At 43.1% G+C, this 21363-nt stretch overlaps 1 protein-coding gene across 2 annotated transcripts in view; it reads left to right on the top strand.

Moving 5' to 3' along the window:
* Positions 1-21363, top strand: part of ZNF827 (zinc finger protein 827) — a 169801-nt gene that overhangs the window by 22356 nt on the left and 126082 nt on the right. Inside the window, exons 2-3 of one of the 2 annotated variants that reach the window (XM_049631210.1) lie at positions 9184-10236; positions 20005-20177. In XM_049631210.1, coding sequence (XP_049487167.1) covers positions 9184-10236; positions 20005-20177 — 1226 coding nt within the window. Of the gene's footprint in view, positions 1-20; positions 10237-20004; positions 20178-21363 lie in introns of those variants that run through there. The other variant, XM_049631209.1, reaches the window with a different exon arrangement.

Raw genomic sequence — 21363 nt, 5'->3', positions numbered from 1 at the left:
TGGCCCTTTCTAGGCCTCTGCCTAGAGACTAGCCATATGGACTAAATCTCCAAGGCTTTACCATCTCTAAAGTAATTCAGACAACAAATTCAAAATCGGCAAATAGAGTTATAGTTCTTGGTCTCCTACAGATCCATTGTGCAGTCTGAGAAAGTTACCCTCTGTGTTTAGCTTTTCTGTCTGAAGTGCGGGTAATAGGATTAGTACTGTCTATTTTCCGACGGTAATGATCGTAACAATGATAGCCGCCCTTTACTGAGCTCTTGACACTGTGCTAGATACTTTTCATACATCCTTGCTTCTCCAGAGCAGCTGGGAACACAGAGAATCGATGTTCCTCAGTGGTTTGTGAAGCACAGCCCTGCAGTATTTAGTAAGAACAAGTACAGCTCTAGGACAGAGTAGAATGTGGAATTCCCTTGAAATGTTAAGCAAAGAGTCCAAGAAATCTGGGACTTTCTGGAGGGGGCTTCAGCTGTGGCCCCGAGTTACCTTGGGATGCTGTGCTCGTTTCTTGGCCACTAGGGAGACTGTTGGAAAAGTTTGCAAAACACTCTCTTTTCCCTATTTCATGTTTGACTCACATCAGAAAAACAGGATTATCATTTGTAATTTTGAAAATTGTTCTCATTTCCAGTACTGATAAGTGCTGCCTTTCTGATTGTTAAGCGCATCATCTTTCTCATTCATACATTTGACAAACAATAGCTGAACACCTGCTCTGTGCCATGTGCTATGTGCTGAGCACATAGCAAAGAAAACGAAGTCCTCTCTCTCATGGAGCTTCTCTTCTAATAAACAGTGATGCTTTGAGGGGAGGCCCGAGGAAGTCAAGGAGTCAGCCGTGTGGCTATTTGGGGGGGATTTTGCTCTTTATTTATTATTTATTAGCAAGGCAGAGTAGTAGGGGATGAGGTCTGAAGGATACAGATTATGGAGGCCCTGAGGGCAAGGGAAGGGTTTTGGATTTTATTCCGAGAAACATGAGAAGCCATTTTGGAGGCTTCTAGGATGGGGGTAATGGAGTGTGACATATATTTTTAAAAGCTTACTCCGGCTGCTGGCTGAGCACAGCGGGGCAAGAATCGGAAGTGAGGAGACCAGCTGGAAGACTACTGCCACAGTCCAGGCCAAGGACGGCAGTGTTGTATACCAGGGTGGGAACGGTAGACGTGGTAAAAAGTGGCAAGATTTGGGATGTATATGGAAGGTGGGACCAGTGGAATCTACAAATGAGTTCGATGAGGACTTGAGAGAAAGGGAAGCGTCAAGGCAAGCTGCGGGGGTTTTGGTCTAAGCAATCTTAGGGAGGAGTTGCCATTCATGTTGTGACGGGCAGTTTGATGGTCACCGGAAGGTCTGGCACCTTTATATGAAAATCCTGAAAGCAGCTCCCCTACCGTTTGCAGCTCCCTTTGCAGATAAAGAGCCGTGCGTTCCTTTGTGTTACCTTTGTTTTACTCGTGGACATCTGCAACTATAATTTAAAACCACTCCTGTGTGCACAATGTTCGTCTTGACCCAGAGGGCCTCTCCGTGCCATCTCAGTCTGTCGACTCTTATCCTCTCCAGACTTCCTCCCATTTCCCAGTGCCCTGGCAGCACCTCTTCCCCAGCTGGACTGGTGACAGGAGTCTGGTCGTCTTCTCCACCCTGGCCGTTTTAAATAACTAGCAGTTCTTAAATTTTCTCCCTGGCCATGCTGACAGCGGTTGGGTACCCTGGGCATCGGTGTTTTGATAACCGTGATCTCTGAGGCTTTGTCCCCCGGGGCCAATGGCCGGCCCATGCGTTTCACTCGCACTGTGGCCTCGGAGCCCTGAATCCCAGAGTGCTCCCTCTGTGCCGGGCACACCTGGTGTGGGGCATGTGCTAAGGCGTTTAGGCTCCAAAGGGACAGTGTAAAAACTGGCAGGTAAAACTGGCCTACATGAGGATATGTTTTATGCTTAAAATCATAAAATTGGTTCATAACAGCCTGATGTGCAGCATACTAAACCTTTATTAAACATTATAGGGGTCATCGTTTTTGTCTTCCCAGTGTCTCTTCCCTCTCCTTTCTTCTGTGACCCACATTAAGTCAATTGTAGAACCCCCGCCCTCTGGCTTCAGTGGTAAGTCTGGAGAAGGGAATAGGACCTCCAACAGGCTGATGAGAGGGGAAAGACCTTTCTCTGGTGGTAAGTCGTTGAGAGGGAAAACCCAGAACCTGTGTGGCCAAGTTGGCAGCCTCCAGGGAAAGGTGGCCTGAGAGGACAAGGCTAGCCTCTGAGAAGAGATGAAAAGCAGTGAGAGAGTGCCCCGATAGTGCACTGCCCTCCTCTCAGATGCCGGCTCCACTGTGCCCCTCCGTGTGTTTGCGTAAGGGACTGGGAATCGCACCTGTCACTTCTTGCGGTCCTGGTTGTCACTACAACCACAGGTGCCCTGGTACCCCTACTAGGATCAGGGCATCCAGCAGGAATACAAAAATGACTCACCTGTGGCCCTGCCTCAGGCATTTATAATCTAATGGTTTGATTTCAAAACCAGTGGGTGTGGTAAGAAAATTGGTAAAATCTGCCCTTTCACAAATCAATAGATGGTCAGTTTTTAAAATGTGAAGAATGCAGAAAAAAAAAATTATTAGGTTTTAGTCACCTGAATGTTAGCAAACCCTCCTATACATGAATTTCCAGTGTCATCTGTTAAAATCATCTTCATTCCTTCAAGGTCCATTTCCAAAGCCATGTGCACCACTGGAATTAATTTATGCACAAACAACCCTTGCTCGGTTGCTCTGTTTTAACACCAGGCTTTTGCACTTCGTATACTTGTGTAACCCTCACTCCCTGTCGACTGCAGCAGTTGGGCAAGACACTGTTGCGTCTTTGAAGCTCTCTGTTGCAGAGAACAGCTCCCCGAACATAGTAAATGCTCATATTTGTTAAATTAAGTCAGTCATCAGCATTGGTTTTGCTAATAACTCCTGTATACAGGTCCTTAAACCTTACAAACCACTTTTGTATAAAATTGCATGGAAAAATTGGTTGTCTAGTACTAGATAATTGCAAGTGATATTACTAATAGGGTGATATTACTAATAGAGATGTGTGACCTTAGAATTAAGTATACGGGTGCCTGGGTGGCTCAGTCAGTTAAGCATCTGATTCTTGATTGCAGTTCGGGTCATGATCTCACGGTTCCTGAGTTCCATCCCCGTGTCAAGCCCCACGTCAAGCCCCAAGTAGGGCTCTGTGCTGCTGACTCTGCGGAACCTGCTTGAGATTCTCTTTCTTTCCCTTTCTCTGCCCTCTCGTACTCTCCCTCTCTCTCTCTCTCTCTCTCTCATAAATAAATAATCTTTTAAAAAATTAAGTGAAATATTTAGCTATAAATGTATGCTAGCTGGAAAGGAAGAACACTGGGAAGATTTTTAGATGCAAATGAGCCAGAGGGTTAGTTAGGTACTAGGTGAAGACACCTGTTGTCACAAGAAGAAGGTGTTGACTACGGCAGGACTCACCATGAGTCGTAAGAGGTGAAACTTTGTTCTTTTCAAAACCTGCTGGTAAGATTCATGTGGAGCCACTGGTGGGATGAGTTGCGGGTAGATTAAGAAATGGGGCTTTTGGATCTCCATCTCCGCTTACTTTAACCACAGCCAAAAGGCATAAAAATTAATAGGTATCTCTTTCTTGCATTCTTTTTTCTCTTTTCGCTCCCTATCTTTCTGATCGAGGATCTTCTGAGTTGAGTATTTGTCCAATTAAATGCATCTGATTAAAACTGTCAAACTGAAAAGGAAGTGAGTTGGAAAAAAACGCAGCCAGAGTTGCAGATATTGAGTTACCGGTTTTCTGCTTGAGAACTGAATTATAAATAAATGTGTTAGGTAGTGGAATTTTGTTTTGTTTTCCCCAAAGGAGAAATATTCACCACATGGAAACAAAATTTATTCAGCATATTTTCGTTCCGTAATTGTACCACTTCTATTCTTAATTCTTTGAGTTGATGATTTAAAGTGAAAAACACAAAAACAGACTGTTGTGTAAAATTGACAGGAATGAGTGTGAACCTGGCTGTCAGAGACATAGGTTGTTGTAAAATTAGCAATGGAAATAGCTTCCTATTCTGGAGGTTAAAAATAATGTATTTACAAGGAAGTTATTTACATTGGCCGTTTAGAGGCTTCCCCTGGGAGCCTTAGTTAGGAAAGCTGTGAAATCCACAGTCCATGTGCTCAGGAAGCGTTTCCGGGACCGCAGCATGTGGGGTGCTCAGAGATTACGTGCCATGATTCTGTGCTCCTGACGGACAGGAAAATGGAGCTGTCTCGCTGCCCAGGGGCTTCTCGAATTGTGAAAGAGAGTCAAAAGTCAAGCCTGGCTTCTTGTAAAGTTTGTGGTGTCCAACAAGTTAATCTCCTAGATTGCCAGAATGCTTTGTTTTGAGCTTCTCCAATGAGAATCTTTTCTCATAATGTGGTGTGAAAGGTGCTACGGGCTCCTGCACACCCCGCCGAAGGGGAGCTCCCCGTAACTGGACCGATGCAGCCTTCAAGGACATCTCCTGGATGAATTCAGATGTGAAATACAGAGCAGCCCAGCAGGGGGAGGAGAATTAATATTTGTGGGAGAAAATCCTTGTCGCTGCTGTTTTGAGCTGAAAGCATATTTGTTTGAGCCGCTTATGATTTTTCTCCAACCTCTGCAGGTCTCCACTTCTCTTGCATTCATGTCTCTGAAAGCTTCCCCCACTTTCTGCTTGACCTCAGGTGATGCCAGAATAATTTCAAAAATGTTTCTTTTCGGGTTTCTGGTCTGGCTCCTCCTCGGCTATGTGCGTTGAAATTATTTGGTGATTTATTACTTGAATAGTCTCAATTTTAGTAGCAGCATCTTCAGAAAAGTGATGAATAGAGTATTGCGAGTTAAAAAATACTCTACATATCCGAGTTTTCTTGCAGTCAGGAAGAGAGTGTATCTAGGTGGTCACGTCCGCAAAGAACCGGGAATGGGTTGGTTAAGAAACATCCAGCTATTTTAGAGGCCATAAAATGGTCCGTTTAAGGGATGCTTGGTTTGCTTGTTGGGCGCTTATGTTTTGGCAAGGTTGGGAAAGTTTCTCTAAACGTAGATATCAACTGTTTGTATCATTCAAGAATGTTCGGATCTCCTGATCACTGCTTGGTAGGATTAGAGCCTGAATGGACAGCTTTAGTTTTGTTTTTGTTTTTGTTTTTGTTTAATTTTTTAAAAATGTTTTTATTTATTTTTGAAGGAGAGAGAGACCGAGCGTGAGCAGGGGAGGAGCAGAGAGAGAGGGAGACACAGAATTTGAAGCAGGCTCCAGGCTCTGAGCTGTCAGCACAGACCCCAGTGTGGGGCTCAAACTCCCAAACTGTGAGATCATGACCTAAGCCAAAGTCTGAAGCTTAGCCGACTGAGCCACCCAGGTGCCCCAGGACGGCTTTAGTTTTTGATGCACTCACCAGCCTCAGTACTTTTGGAGGGGGAACTAGTCTTGCTCACTGAGGGTGTGGAGGGGGTAGGAAATTAAGCTATGCCTTTGGGGCTTTGCCAGTAGAAGTGCTGAATTTTAGAGGCGGTTGAATCAGCTTTTGATCACCAACAAAGAAGTTGCCTGGAAGGAATGGAGAGATTAGAATATGGGAATGATGGATTCTTACCTCTGAATGGTTTATCCTAAGATAAGGAGTGATTACTGTCCTTATCTATGAGAATTCTCTTGCTGATTTCTGTTTCTAGAGCGTGGAGGCCTGGATGACCAGGAGTAGGAGGGCAGCAGTTTCTGACAACTAGAAGTTGCCATTCAGAGGGCATCTGGCGGGCGGTGCATTGGAGCTTTGCAGAGAAGCACTGGGCCAGTTGTTGTGTGATTTGGGTTCTTGGTTCTGGCATTAACAGTAGGTAGCTATGTGCTTTTGATCTCACCAGGATATTCCCTCAGAATATGTAATAGTCTCAGTAAAATGACGAGCTGGGACATGTGGCTATGAATTTTTGTGGTTCTCAAAACCCTGCTTTCAGGCACCTTGTTAACTGACACCACATTGGTTCTGGACCAGTCTTGACTATCTGGAGCTACTCTAGTGTGACAAAAATATCATCTGCAAGTACTCACTTTTGAATCATTTGTTTTCCTACGTTCTTTCAGTGAGCGTCAATAAAGATCAGAGAAGAAATTCTTTGAGACACTCAACTGTTCTTATTGTAGTGATTCTTTTATTTCTCTTACTATTTACAGGATCGTTCCCATGTGATTTTTCTGAAGGATAAGATATTTAAACTGAAATCAAGAAAGGTGGCTTACCAAAGGGACACAAAATTAGCCCTCTTGTTGAAATGGATGTTGACTACTTGATGTTTGGTAAAAAAAAAAAAAAACAAAAAAAAAAAAAAAACAAAAAAAAAAAAACATCTCTTGGAGAAGCCAGTGGGGAGATGAGTAGTTTAGGGTCTTGCTGGTTTCAGCGAAGGTGACAAATGTTGAAATGGAGTGGGAAGAAGGAAATGTGGCAAATCACAAGGAACCAGACTGTTTTTAACAGAGAAAATTCAATTTTATCTGCCTTTTTTCAGCAAATTCCATTTGATATTTTACATTTTCTTGATAATTTAATAAAGAATCTCAGGAAGGAGTCATGGAACTTTAGCTTAGTGAAAGAGAATTTGTCATTTGTGACATTTCTTCTCTAAATAGCATGGGAAGATCAATGTATCAGCTTGTAGCTCATGCATTACTAGTTCAACTACTTCTATTCAGAAAAGAAACACCATATCATATAGCAAAACTTGGCACAATGGGAAATTTTAGCTCAATTCCTAAACATTCATTGAACTCCGCTGGGGTCCGGGCATCGTGTTAGGCACAGTGGGGGATGTGTGGATGATAGAACATGATCCCTGCCTTCAAGAAACACCACCGCTTACGTTTTAGAAGATAAGTCTATAGTAGATAATTTAGAGTGATGTAAAATCAGTGTAAACAGAACATGGGAACGTTGGCTCTGCATTCAAAAGATGCACAGAACGTTGCTGCTTCTCACCGCTGGCAGTCACCTCGAGCTGAGCTACTGTCATCCCTCACCTGGGTTCCAGCCTCCTGGCTGGTCTCCCTGCTTCCACCCTGTGTCTGTAGCCTCTTTTCCACACAGAGGCCAGAACAGCCCTTTGGAAATGTAAGTCACATCAGGGGTGCCTGGGTGGCTCAGTTAGTTAAGTGTCTGACTTGAACCTACTTCATGATCTTGCCATTCCCAAGTTCGAGCCCCGAGTTGGGCTCTGTGCCGACAGCTCAGAGCCTGGAGCCTGCTTCAGATTCTGTGTCTCCCTCTCTCTGCCCCTTCCCGCCCCCCTCAAAAATAAATAAACATTTAAAAAATTAAAAAAAGAAAGAAAATGTAAGCCATATCATATCAAAGCCCTCTGGTAGTTCCCAGTTTCACCAGATGCAAAAGACCTTTCCACAGTTTACAGTGTTCTGCAGGTCTGCATAGCCTCACTGGTTCACAACACACACCCATCCTCGCTCCCTCCCCTCCCTCTCTTTCTCTGATGTTACTTCTCTGACTTCCTCTCCTTCTGCTCTGACCCCTACTCACCGCACTCTACCCACACTAGCCTCCTCGCTGGGCCACGGACACGTGTTTCCACATCAGGGCCTTTACAGTGACTCCCTCTGCATGGAACGCTCTCCCAGAGGGAGCTGAATGAACAACTGCTCATTTCTTTCAAGTCTTTGCTCAAATGTCACCACCTCAGTGAGGCCCCATATGCCCATCCTATTTAAGATGGCAAGTTTCCTCCTACCTGTTACCCCCCCATCCTCCTTGTCCTGCTTTGTATCTTTTCCCATAGCACTTCCCAACCTCTGGCTTACTGTATGACTTACTAGTTTTTAAATTTTGTGTGCCATCTTCCTCTCCTGGGATATGAAGCTCCACGAAGGCAGGATTTTCGTTCAGTGTGGTTCAGTCTAGAATGATCTAGAACAATGCCTGGCATGCCACAGATACTCCACAATTGTTTGTTGGATAAGTGAATGAATGAGAAAGGAGAGATTAATTCTGAGAGTTCCGGGGAGAATCACAAGGAAGAAAATTTTGAGCTGGCAGGTGAAGGATAAATAGTCAGGTTTTCTGAGGAAAGACATTCCTGATGGAAGGACTATCTTGAGCAAAGGTAGAACAATGACAGAGCTCATGGGTGCTCTTGGAATGGCTGGGAGTCCCAACGGAGCGGTGCTTTGCGGGCAGTCAGTGTGGCAGTGGTGGAAAGAAAAATTAATGGACGGAAAATAATTAAAGGAGACTCTTAGTGGAGTGAGGAGACAAATTCTTAATCATTGCCTGTGATAAGATGGCAGGCATGTTGGTAATCGGAATCCAGGACTCTCAAAGAAGTAACATGCATAACATGGGAAATGCTGTCACTTTAAGAAATCGGTAATGTGAGCAGTGTTTGCGAATGAGATCTGATTTTTATATAGTTCTTGCCTGTTTGCAAATCACAGTCACATGCTTATTGTGATTTAAGCTTCATAACAATTGGATGCAGTTGTAATATCTAACAGGCAGGTAGTATTTACATCGTTGGATGAACTTTTCAAAAAAAGTCAGTTGCCTCTTCTATCAAACCAGCTAAGCGACTTGCCTGAGGTCATGGAATCAGAAAGTGGGGAAGCGGCTTCCCACTGTCTTGTGCCTCACAGACAACATTTTCCCACCCTGCCAGGCTGCCTCTCTAATTCTGATGCGACACTAAAGATATCATGCCGGTTTCTTTTTTCTTTTTTTTTTTTTAACAAGGGAACGTGTTTCTTTCCATTTCCCCCACCACTGAGAATAGCAGTCTCTTCATGCAGTTACTTCTCTCCCAGATCCATTTTTCTCTCTCCCTCTTTTCCATTTCAATTTGTCTGGAATAATTATAGAAAGATGAATATGTTTCGTAGGTGGGTGTGTTTTTACCTTTGCCTGTTTAGTATTTTACCTTCTCTCAGAAGGCTTCTGCCAAGACTGTCTGACTCAGCACCTGACATTCTGGTAAGGTTGCTGCTGTCTCTCTTGTGGTTCTTGGGGCGAGGGGAAGAGAAAGCATGTGAACAACTCCGTTTGAATGTCTTCAGACTTGCTTGTTGCCCACTGGGGAGTAAACTTGATCTTCTTAATTCCCCCAGATGTTAGTAGGCTGGAAGAGGCGGAGGGAGAACTCAGTGAAGGAGAGCACTGGTATGGAAACTCTTCAGAGACTCCGTCAGAAGCATCCTATGGAGAAGTCCAGGAGAACTATAAGCTGTCTCTGGAGGACCGGATCCAAGAGCAGTCCACTTCCCCTGACACCTCCTTGGGAAGTGCCACTCCCAGCAGTCACACGTTGGAGCTGGTGGGACTTGACGGTGAGGTCCTGAGAGACTCACTGCAGTGTCAAGATCACCTCTCCCCTGGCGTGTCTTCTTTGTGTGAGGATGACCCCCCAGGCTCCACTAAGCCCTTGAGCAGCAACCTGAGGCGGCTGCTGGAGGCTGGCTCCCTCAAACTCGATGCCACCGCCACGGCCAATGGCAGGGTGGAGTCCCCAGTGAACGTGGGCTCGAACCTCTCCTTTTCCCCACCGTCCCACCATGCCCAGCAGCTCAGTGTTCTTGCCAGGAAGTTGGCTGAGAAGCAGGAACAGAATGACCAATACGCTCCAAGTAACCGTTTTATATGGAATCAAGGTAAGTGGTTGTCAAACTCAACCACCACCTGCGGCTTGTCTCCGGATTCAGCCATCCTCAAACTGAAAGCCGCAGCCAATGCCGTTCTGCAGGACAAATCTCTCACCAGGACTGAGGAGACCATGCGATTTGAGTCCTTTTCCTCCCCTTTTAGCTCCCAGTCTGCCAGTTCCACGCTGGCAGCCTTATCCAAGAAAGTCAGTGAGAGAAGCTTGACTCCCGGTCAGGAACACCCACCCCCGGCCAGCTCTTTCCTTTCCCTGGCTTCCATGACCTCCTCGGCGGCCCTTCTGAAAGAGGTAGCAGCAAGGGCTGCTGGGAGTCTTCTGGCTGAGAAATCATCACTGGTGCCTGAGGACCCTCTACCGCCACCGCCTTCAGAGAAGAAGCAAGAGAAAGTAACCCCACCACCCCCGCCACCGCCTCCACCACCTCCGCCACCACCACCACAGTCCTTGGAATTATTGTTACTCCCAGTTCCTAAGGGAAGAGTTTCTAAACCCTCCAGCTCAGGTATGGGGTCTTTTATTTCAATCATCGTGTACGTTTCTTTCTTTCCTTTTCCTTCTTTCTTTCTTTCTTTCTTTCTTTCGACCGTAAATTGCAATGTCTTCTTCATTGCTTTATTCCGAAGGGGTCCCCATCTGATCCGAGGCAGGAATAAGAAAGCAGGAGCACAAGAAAATACTTTAAGCAAGCAGCATAGTATTCTTTCATGTATGTGTTACACAAAGACTTCACAAATAGCTTCATTTTTGAAAGGTAATGAATAATCTTGGAGACGTACAGTACTCCTCCCTTTCATATAAATGATCTTTTTTTTTTTTTCTTCTTATCAAGTGCAGGCTAGGTCCATACAAGATATATTTAATGGGAGAAGATCAAAGCAGCTTTGTCATGGAGTGCATGGCATCACTGAACATAGGGGGATAAAAAAAAACCCACAAAAACCCGCTGCTTTTGATACAGTGGACAAGGGAGAGCCCACCCTCCTGCTACCTCCCATCACAAATGGACTTCTGTATACAGTAACTACTCTGCCCTAATTTATCACACTGTATACTTTTATGTTAGCATTTTTATTTATTATTTGTGTGTGTGTGTGTGTGTGTAATTTAAACCTTTCCCACTTACCCTGTTCTTCTGTAATTTCTTGCCATAGAAGAACCCTAAAGAATATTGTCATTCAGACATAATCAAAGCATTTCCTGCAGATTTTTTTTTAATTCAAATCCAATCAGATTCTGAAGGCATGTGCATGTGGAAAATTTGAATCATAAGTTTTTCTTGGGAGGACAGTATTTCCAAAGGAGAAGTCGTTGTCTTGTGGAGCCCTGACATTCACAAGTGACTCGTCTGAGGGAGAAAGTTAGTCACTTGAGTTCTCACGGTGGAAGCATCCCATCTTGTGCTGGGTTGTTTTTAAATTGTGCGTATGGTAAATTCATGGTCCCGGGATGGAGGTGTGGAGTTTCAGATGTCTCCCGAGGATATCCTGTCAGATTGGAACAGGAAGTAGACTATGTGTGCCCTCGTCAGTGTAAACACTGCTGTTGTGTATGTCTAGCCAGCTTTGATTATTTGCAGCCACATTGATGAATGGCAAATAATTGAATGGTCGCTGCTAACATTGGTTTGATGCACTTCAGACAAATTTCCATTTAAATTGCTGAGTGAGCTCTATGCACTAATTCTAATTGTTTTAAAACTTGTGTAAACAGCAGAATAGAACTAAGGAAATGGATACCTGGAACTTTTATGACTCTAAGTGATCCAAACCAGTCACTCCAGAGTTTCTGAAGGGTCCATAAAATCCTGAAATGTTTATCCATTCCGAGTTTCATTTCTCCTCACTTTTTACCTGCCATCTGGTGAAATGGCTAAAATTAGGAAACCAGGAGAAGAGCAAAGGGAGCTGGGTAATCTTGCAATGGAGAAAATCACCCCTCATTTATAGAATTTTCATTTAGGGGAGCAGCAGGAAGAAAGGCATGGCTGTATATAAAATGTAGTTTTATAGGGGCGCCTGGGTGGCTCAATCGGTTAAGCGTCCGACTTCAGCCCAGGTCATGATCTCATGGCTTGTAAGGCCCCATGTCGGGCTCTGTGCTGACGGCTCGGAGCCTGGAGCCTGCTTCGGAATCTGTGTCTCCCTCTCTCTCCACCCCTCCCTTCGATTCTGTGTCTCCCTCTCTCTCACCCCCTCCCCTGCTTGCACTCGTCTCTCTCTCAAAATAAATAAACATTAACAAAATTTTTTTAAATGTAGTTTTACAAATATTCTCTGTATCTGGTTACTGAATGAACGCACTTATGGTATTTACACTACAAATTCATATGGACTTCAGTTACTTAGAAAAGCTTATATAAAATTAATAATAAATGTTAGTTGACTGAAGGCTCAGAAAGAGGTAACTGATAAAATTGTGTCTCCTGAAGGCACGTTGTGGCCGCTTTGTCATCGTAAAACGTCTTGAGTTAGCTAGCAACAGTGGTGAAGTATCATTTTTTTCACTCCAGGGCTTAGATGCATGTAAAGATGTGAAAGAGGTCATGAACTTCCAGTGCGCGGTAGACTTTCTGCCTGTTTGGTTGTAGGATACATACCCAAAGGAAAAGATAGGTTCCCTTCATGGTTTAAATGCGTTTAATTCATGAAAACATCGCAATGAGCTTCTCAGCAGAATTTAACACGGAGATCTAGAAACAATCATTTTCTTTTCTTTTCTTATTACTGGATTTCTTCTGTTGCTAAAACACTTACTCTTTTCATCAATGCATGTTCAAAATGACCAAAGTGAGAGAGGAGAGAGAGGAAATTCTTGCATTGTGTCTCTGCAACCCCCTCCTGGTTGACTGGTACCCAAGTCCCCTGTTCTCCACGTGCCTGTGTGCACAAGCCATGAGTTGGTGAAACAGTTCCATTGACGAGTAACCGTGGGAAAAAATCACCCATTTTGTAAAACTCACACAAGAGGAAAGATTGCTGTGAAGACAAACACGAGGGCTCTTGAAATGGTCCCTTGAAAAATGTTCGGTGTGCCCATGTGGATGCATCCTAAATTCGAGTTCTTTTTCTTGCTCCCTGGGTTGCAAACAGGAGGAAGGGTGCCTGTGTGCCCCTCTCAGTTAAAGCGATGTCATCACTTCGCGGCATGCTAACTAAATTATGGGTTAAGGAGGAGCGGATAGACTATTTAATTCTGTTATTTACCTTCATATCACAGAGAGATGATTTGGTTGCTGTTACAGATTTTTTAATCTTAGAAGTGGAAAGAAAGATGGGTCTTTTCCATCCAGTCCCCCACCCCTTCTACACTCTGTATTGTGGGCTTCAGGGCGACCCGGGGCTAGATTCAGATGTAACTTGTCCATACCAAGAAAGCATTTAGGAGAATGTGGTGAGGGCTGTCACCCATGTTTCTAAGCATCTCTCATTATTATTTTTTTCCTTTAGCTTAGAAAGAAATCTTCATTTAATTCAAAATGAATAGTATGGCTGGTTTCTTGCACCAAAGAAAGAAAATTATCTGTTGCCCAATAATTTAAATACACAAACAATAACCCACAAAAAAAAAAAATCCATAAAAATAACTACAGCACCATCCTGATTTCAATCAGGGCTCACGTTTTAAAGCTGTTTCCCAAAAATGTTGCAAAAAGGGCACATAAAGTTGATTCTAGAGTTACAAAGAGATATGTGCTAGAAAAGCCAATCCTGTATTGAGTAATTTAGACCCCAGCATTTCTTCGACCTTCTTTAGGTCAAGGGAAGTCCAAACCATGGGGGGAAAAAGAGTGTCTTTTAGGTCTGACCTTATTCCTCTTTTTTGAACAGGATTCAGTTGTTGCCAGGTCATGGTGTATTTCATTCCTTAAAGAGTCCACCGCTCAGTAGCCTTTCCCCCCTGCTAGAGAGACGTGACACTTGAGGAGGGAGGTTTCTTTCATGTGACCCTGTGCCCCAGCACATGCTGCACTGTTCCTCTGAAAAGAGACACGGGAGAGAGAAGATTATGTCCGTTTGCTCTCAAGATAAATGTCACACATTGACTCAATTCTCTTTGAAGCTACTGTTTGTTGCCTCTCAGAATAAAATAGATGCTTTTTATTTTAAAGACAAAGTTTCTTGTAAATGGCCAGCAAGAGTCCCAGGATGCCAGGCTCCCAGTTAAAAGAAATAACAAGGAGAGTTTCAGAGAGAGGGTCTCCAGAACATCTTATTTCACTGAGTAAAATTTAAATGTGCTGAGAAGCAAGCTGGTCTCCTACAACTGAAGGCTCAGCATATTTCCTGGGTCCATAGATAGAGGTTTTCTGGATCCTGTTTTCTTTCATATTTACATGATGCTATTAAAATTATTGCAAAGGCATAGAAAGGCCAGAGTGTAAGGTAACCTCTTCCTCTACTCCATTAGGACGATGGCTATTCTAACCCTAATCTGGCAATGATCACAAGGCAGGAACTTGTTTAGAAAATTAACTTTTTAATCAAGATTCAGAACTATCTGTCACTGACCTCAATTATATTTCCTCAGTGATTTAAATATAGACTGCCTCTAGTCTATCCAGATATCTAAAACTTCTTAGTTTTATTGAATACTTCACAATCATTAAAATATGCATTAATAATTATCAGTGTCAAAGACAACAGATAAACCCGGTGATATCCATTGCCAACATAGTTTTTTATACCCTGAAATAGCATTTGAGAGACATGTCCATGAAATTCTATGAAAATATATTAATTCCATGTATATTGTTAGGAAGGAGGATGGGTCATCCTACTCAGATGTGCAGTAAGTTAGGAGGCCTCAGTGGGGACAGCCATGAAGGTCATGCATACCCAGGGTCACCTGGCATCCTGAACCCCTTTGATGTATATGGTAAGGTGCATATGGTAAGTGTGCAGACACTACCTGCAAACTACTTGCACATTAGCTCCATTTTCTGCAAGTTGCCACATAAGATGTACCAAAAGAAAGTTTGATTTCAAGGCCTATGAAACAGTTACATTTGTTTTAAAATCCATTCCTTGAGGGGCACCTGGGTGGCTCAGTTGGTTAAGCTTCCTGATTTTTGATTTCCGCTCAGGTCACGATCTCACAGTTCAGGAGATCAAGCCCTCCATCAGGCTCTGTGCTGGTAGCATGGAGCCTGCTTGGGATTCTCTCTCTCCTTCTCTCTCTGCCCCTCCCCTGCTCCTGCTCACTCTCTCTCTCTTTCAAAATAAATAAATAAACACTAAAAAAAATTCCTACCTTGAGTTAAAGCACGTAAGTTAATAAAAACCTCCATGAATTTTTTTCCCCCGAATGAAGTGGTGTTGCTTTGTGGATTTATGTGTAGACAATTTGGTAGGTCACCAAAGTGGAAGTGAAGATATTGGCTCTGATCTCAACACTGCCACTAACTAGCACAGGGATTTTAAGCACACACCTCTGTTCAGCTTCCTCATCTATATAAACTGAGCTAGTTGGGAATTATCTCCAAGATTCCTTCCTGTGTTAAAATGCCTTGCTTTTCCTTTTTTATTCTTTAACCCTATCAACTCAAAACAAATATATTTTTTTTGAAGTAAATATGTTGCTTCTTAAAATTCACCATCAAACCTCCCACAAGATTGCCTCTGTAGATCTTGTCCATTGTAAATAGTTTGAACGCTTATCATTGTATCTTATTAATGGTGTAGTCATACTGTATGCATTTTAAATATCAGCTCCTCCAAATTCATTTTGGAAATAGGTAAGATGTAAGTACGTGCACATCTCTCCACACCCATTCATCTGACACATGTATTGGTGTGCTATGTGAAAAGCATGTACTCTTGGGCTGACACTGCTGCCTTTGGGACTTGCTGGCAGCTTCCTGTACCTTTTTCTTCCATTTCCAGCACTCATTTCACTTTTTGATACTCTCTTGACCCAGCCCTTTCCAATTACTCTCATTACAATCCAACACACATTTATTCAGTTGCACATAGTACCTAGCACTGTTGGGTGCTGGAGACACACAGGGAAAGACCTCTAGCCTCACCCCAGCCAGTTCCCCCTCCTCCCCTTCCTCCCCTTCTGTATTTTCCACCTCTCTCTTTTCCCTGCCAAGCTGAATTTGGCCATCAGAGTTCTGCCTGGGCTGAGCTGGACCCTACCTGTGTAGCACAGTGGACTCCTGTTTTCCTTTGTTTTCTCCTGGCTCCTGTGACAAAGTGCCATTCTGGGCCAGGCCCCGGGCTATGTATTTATGTGATGTCAGTTGTTTAAATTTACATCTGCTCTCCTGGTGAGTGTCCTGCTTTAGAGGGTACGACTAGAACTTATGGTCACTGCTATTATTGCAACAGCTACTACCAGTAGCTTCCGTTTACTGTGTGACGGGAGAACTGCACACATTTATTATCTCTCTTCTTCCAGTAATACTAATGCCTGTAAAGAGAATGTGTTTTCTCCAAAGAAGCAAATCAGCAGCTATCCATGCCACTGGGTTTATTAGCATTTGGTGGGATCTAGTTTTGCTTGTGGTGATACTAACTAGCTAGTGATATGTTTGGGGGGAATTGTTTCCCAGACGGTTGTAAACTATGTAAAATAATGAATGTTTCAAGCCTATTGCCTTAAGAATATGTGGTTCAGTCTAAGGAAGTGGTCATATTTCCTTAGGCTCTAACTTCGAGTGAAATTTATAGCCTTGAAAATAGTTTGGCATACAAACTAGAATATATCCTTGTTTCCTCCCTTCTCCAAAGTAGTTAACAACATTGTTTACACATGGAGGGCATCCTATTAAAATATCAAAAAATTTCTAATAAACAAAAATGCAGATGTTACCAGGGGAGATTAATGGCCAATTTGGAAAATAGATCATTGTGTTATGGTTACTTTTATCATTTGGCTTCTGTCTTCTTCCTTTCCTGCCATGATCAGTTAAAAATTTCAAAGTTATAATAATGTAGCTATTTGACCACATATCTTGCCATTAGTTTCTCTTCATTATGAGTATGCTAATTTTTTTCCCAGTCAATCCAAGGACACCCTAATTTATACACAATTCGTGTGTCTTTTGGTATTACTTAAAACTAAGGAAGCATAGCTCCAAAATAAAATAGATTTATATGAAATGCTAATATCAAGGTTTAATGTAGTGTGCTCTATAATACACACTAGGGGACCCGGGGTGGGGGGGGGCATAAGAAAAAATAAGAAAGATATTGGTCACATTAAGCAAAACAAGGTGTCCAGGGGATGCTGGTGATGTTCCTTTGGTCAGGTAATGCCTTTTTATTGCCTTCGTGTGATGTGCCAAGAAACCTCAGGTCAGTAGAGGACATCTCCGTTTTTCTCTCCTCTCCCAGGCAATTCTGTAACATTAGGCAGTTTAGGGTTGAGACACTGGGAAATACTTCTGGAAAATAGGGCTTAGCGGCAGCCTATTTGTGTGTTTCTTTCTTGTTACTTCGATATTCTTACAACCCCAAATAGACATCATTATCATTTTCCCCCCTCTGGTTGATGACAGTAATCTCACCTAGAGGCCTGATTCAGTCCTTCCTCTCAAATCTATTGTTCAATGTGCAGTCTTCATGATCAAGATACCCGAATGGAAGAAATGACAATGGAGAATAGAAAATGAGAGGCCAGATTAGGGATGGGACTCCAGGTCAGCAGAGACAATCAACAAAAAACAGCAGGAAAGCTACAGTCAGATTAATAAGAAAGTGTGTTTATAGGCCTCTACAAAGTGTGCTTGTCCTAGGATGAAAGGGAACCCTCAATCCCACTCCATCCTCCAATCAGAAAAGGGAATAGTTGTGACAGAAACATCACCAGTAGGATTTCTAGACCGGAAGGTATATTTTTCAATAGGAGTTTCTTTTTTCAGGTTGTTTGGTTAGGGTAACCAGTATTACTTATTATACCGGCAATAGTAAAACAGTGTGTTTGGAATATCCTCACTGTATTCCAGAACCTTTCTGGTTCCATCCATTATAAGCGGTCCTTTGCATATAGAGAGTCAATTGACTCAATGAATAAATAATAAGATGATTTTAAAGTTTACACATGAGAATATAGCCTCTTAAAATTATAAAAGTAACGTGTGCATTAGAAAATTCAACGTGTATGGAAGAATATAAAATAAAAACAAAAGTTTCCCTCCCCGACCCCTTCCTTTTAATCCACAGTTCTTCACAGGTGACTGCTTAATGGTTTCTTGGGTATGCTTCTGGACAATTTTCATACTAATAAAAGGATATCGTTTTCTGTCATTTGTGCGTCCCGTTCTTCCTACCCCCTCTCTTTATTTTGCTCAGGCATTTAAAAGCAAATCCCAGACCTCATATCCATTTGCCTGTAAATATTACCATATACATTATCTCCAACAGAGAGGAACTTTGGAAAAATAATAGCCACCGTAACTATTATCACGTCTAACGGGATCAATGATTGTTTCATGATTTTATGGAATGCCTGGGCTATAATCAGTATTCCCTCAGTTATCTCAGAAGTGTCTTTTTATAATTGTTTTGTTCAAGTCAGGATTGAAATCACCCTCACACTTCATATTTATTTTATATGCCTCCATAACCGTGTCCCTTTTCCAAGCGCCGTTCGCTTGAAGAGACGCATTCGTCCTATAGAATTTCTCACATTCTGGCTTTGGCTCATTCTGTCCCTTGCGTGTGTGTGTGTGTGTTTAACATGTTTTTGTTATTTTAATCACCTATATTTCTGATAAACTTGTAGTTATATAGAGGCTTGATTAAACTTTTTATAGGAATAATTGATAGATGGCTTATCAGAAGGCACACAGTGTCCCCTTTTTAGCGGTGAAGCTTAATGAATGGCTTTAAGTGCTGTCAGTTAGACTCATTCTCTATAACGTTTCCTTTCAACCTTTTACCTTTGCTGTATTAGCAATTGATTCCCAGTTATTGTAAAACAAAAGTGGAATCAGCCTCGACATATAGTTTCATATCTTGCTTGCATATCTACTAACTCTAATATCTTGGACATATTTCTGTATCAGCATCTATAGATCTAGTTCATTTTTTAAAATGGCTCCATATATGAGTGTATTGCTTTATGAGTGTATTATGTCTTATTTAATCCATTTGGAAAAACATTTTTTTAATTTTTTAATGTTTACTTATTTTTGCGAGAGAGAGAGAGTGTGAGAGTGCAGGGGAGGGGCAAACGGGGTGGGGGGGGGGTTGGGAGACACAGAATCCGAAGCAGGCTCCAGGCTCTGAGCTGTCAGCAGAGAGCTCGACGTGGGGCTGGAACTCACAGACTGAGAGATCATGACCTGAACCGAAGTTGGACGCTTAACTGACTGCGCCATCCAGGCGACCCGGAAATATTTCTGATCCCTCATGATTAAGAAAGGAAAGTCTGAGTCTTCAGCTCTACTTGTTTGTGTTTATTCTGTCTCCAAATTGCAGAGGTGAGCGTGACACTGAGCAGTGTAGCCGCACAGTGTCACAAAGAGACCCTTTCCTGAGGGGATGGAGGAGAGAGTTAGCTTAGCTTTCCTTGGAGGAAGTAGTTGGTTTGTTTGCGTTCCTGAAAAATGGAAGCATTCGTGACTGCCTCGTTGTAGCTCTTCCCAAAGTGGGTTGTGGGGCCCAGTTCAGAGAAGGCAGTGCATCTTGTTAGTGGCAACCAGAGGGACAGAAATGGGTGGGGGAAAAGCCCTGACCTTAAGACCCCCTGATGGCTAAATTGGCAGTAGCATTTGCTCCAGACATAACTAGCCACGTCAGCGGTAGGATCCTAAAATTTGTCGCCATAGGAGTTTGGTGTGTGAGGCTTATGATGGCTCTATGGTTTTCAGTGTGGTGCAGTGCGTCTTTCCCTGTCTTTATTTCTTGCTGTTTTCTAAGTTTAGGAATTCAGATATGGCCTCAAATCCGGAGGTTTCCTTCGGGAAACAAAGCCCCTGAAGTCAAGCTTCTCTGGGCTGAACGAGGACAGGCCAGGCAGAGCCCCTTTGCAGATGCCTTCCTAAGTGTGAGATGGCCTTTGAAAGTAAGACTTTCCCATGGCAGCATGATCAAATTTTGAAAAATGGAAGCTACATGGAATTAATGAGATGGATGTGGGTTTCTACTGGGAGAAAAGCAGTAATAAAACTTCTTCATGAAGAAAGCCTTGGAATTACCCAGGAAAAATACCGGATCATTATTAGTGTTCTTTATATAGCAGTGCATGTGAATTAGTGCTGGATGCAATAATGTACCTTTGAATTTTCCTCAATTTTTTCTTTCTTTCTCCCTCTTCCAAGCCTCAGAAGAGGAAAGCGGGAAGCCTTTCCAGTGTCCGATATGTGGTTTGGTTATAAAAAGGAAGAGTTACTGGAAGCGGCACATGGTGATCCACACAGGTTTAAAAAGTCACCAGTGTCCGCTCTGTCCATTCCGGTGTGCTCGCAAGGACAATCTCAAATCCCACATGAAGGTAAGGCAGCTGCGGATGAGCCTCACAGACAGGAAGGCACAGCCAGAGCTCTTGCACATGGTCCAGTGCAGGAGGCTCCTGGGAGAGGGGCCGCTGGTGGAGCCTGTGGCATTCAGTGCTCCTCGTCTTGAGGTAGCTGGTGGCGCAAATGAAGCACGTTCGAAAGGGTCTCCTTGTGACAGTCTGCCCGTTCATTTTACATCCAAGAACTTAAAACCAAACAGAAGCTCCAGTATCCAAATAATAGACATGATGTAGAGCCGTCCTTTCCTATTGGGGAGAAGCAGCCTACCTTGGCCTTGCGTGGCAATACGTGTCTGGGGGGCCGGGAGGAAGACTTAGGGAAGAGCAAAGGGCAGGGAAGACCAGTATGGGACGACGGGCTGCTGGACCTGCGCCCCAGAGGCGACTGCCCTCTTCTGCTTTTGCTTTGCTCTCCAGCTTACAAACTCACAGGACACCCAGAGACGCCTTATAGGAGGTGTGAGAACCTTCAGAGAAGCCTGGGCTTTAACTTTTGCCCTCTGTGAGGCTTGGGGGGGCGGGAGTGGGGGTGCATATCTGACAGGACTGAGTCCTCCTGAAGCTCTCAGTGTTTGTGCTATCCTAATTCCCAGGATCACACTTACCAAACACCTAAGGACATTGTTTTCAACGTCTTTTTAAAAACGGCTGGGGAGTTTGCACTGGTAATAAGCATATAAGAGATTTGTCTAGACTCTGTATTTCACTCGTACATGAGATGGAGAAAACTTAGTCATCTAGATAGCTTTCTGGCAGACCCCATTACTAATAAAGGTTTCCCCTGAAATTCAAGGAAGAAAATCACAAGATCAAAAGAGCATGGGCTTTTGAATTTGATAGACCTGAATTTAAATCTTATTGTGAAACTTACTAGCTAAAGGCCTTGAGCAAATGAATGTCAGGCTCTCAATTTTCTCATCTGTTCAATGAGAATGATATTGTTTATCTGGAAGAGTTCTTGTTAGTATTTAAGGAGATAATATTAGCAAAGTATCTGACACAGAAATGTTCAATAGTGGTTATTTAATTTCAGTAAACACCTTCATTTTTCCACTGATATTTTCAATATGGTTTGGCTGTTGACATTGTTTGTGAAGTTTTTACTTTCCTGCCATAAGAAGCATTGTGCATGTATGTAATTAAGATATTTGCTTTTTTTCAA

Source organism: Panthera uncia, chromosome B1 (genome assembly GCF_023721935.1).
Source record: "Panthera uncia isolate 11264 chromosome B1, Puncia_PCG_1.0, whole genome shotgun sequence".
In the NCBI taxonomy this organism is placed as follows: Eukaryota; Metazoa; Chordata; class Mammalia; order Carnivora; family Felidae; genus Panthera; species Panthera uncia.
This window is presented reverse-complemented; position numbering and strand designations above follow the sequence as displayed.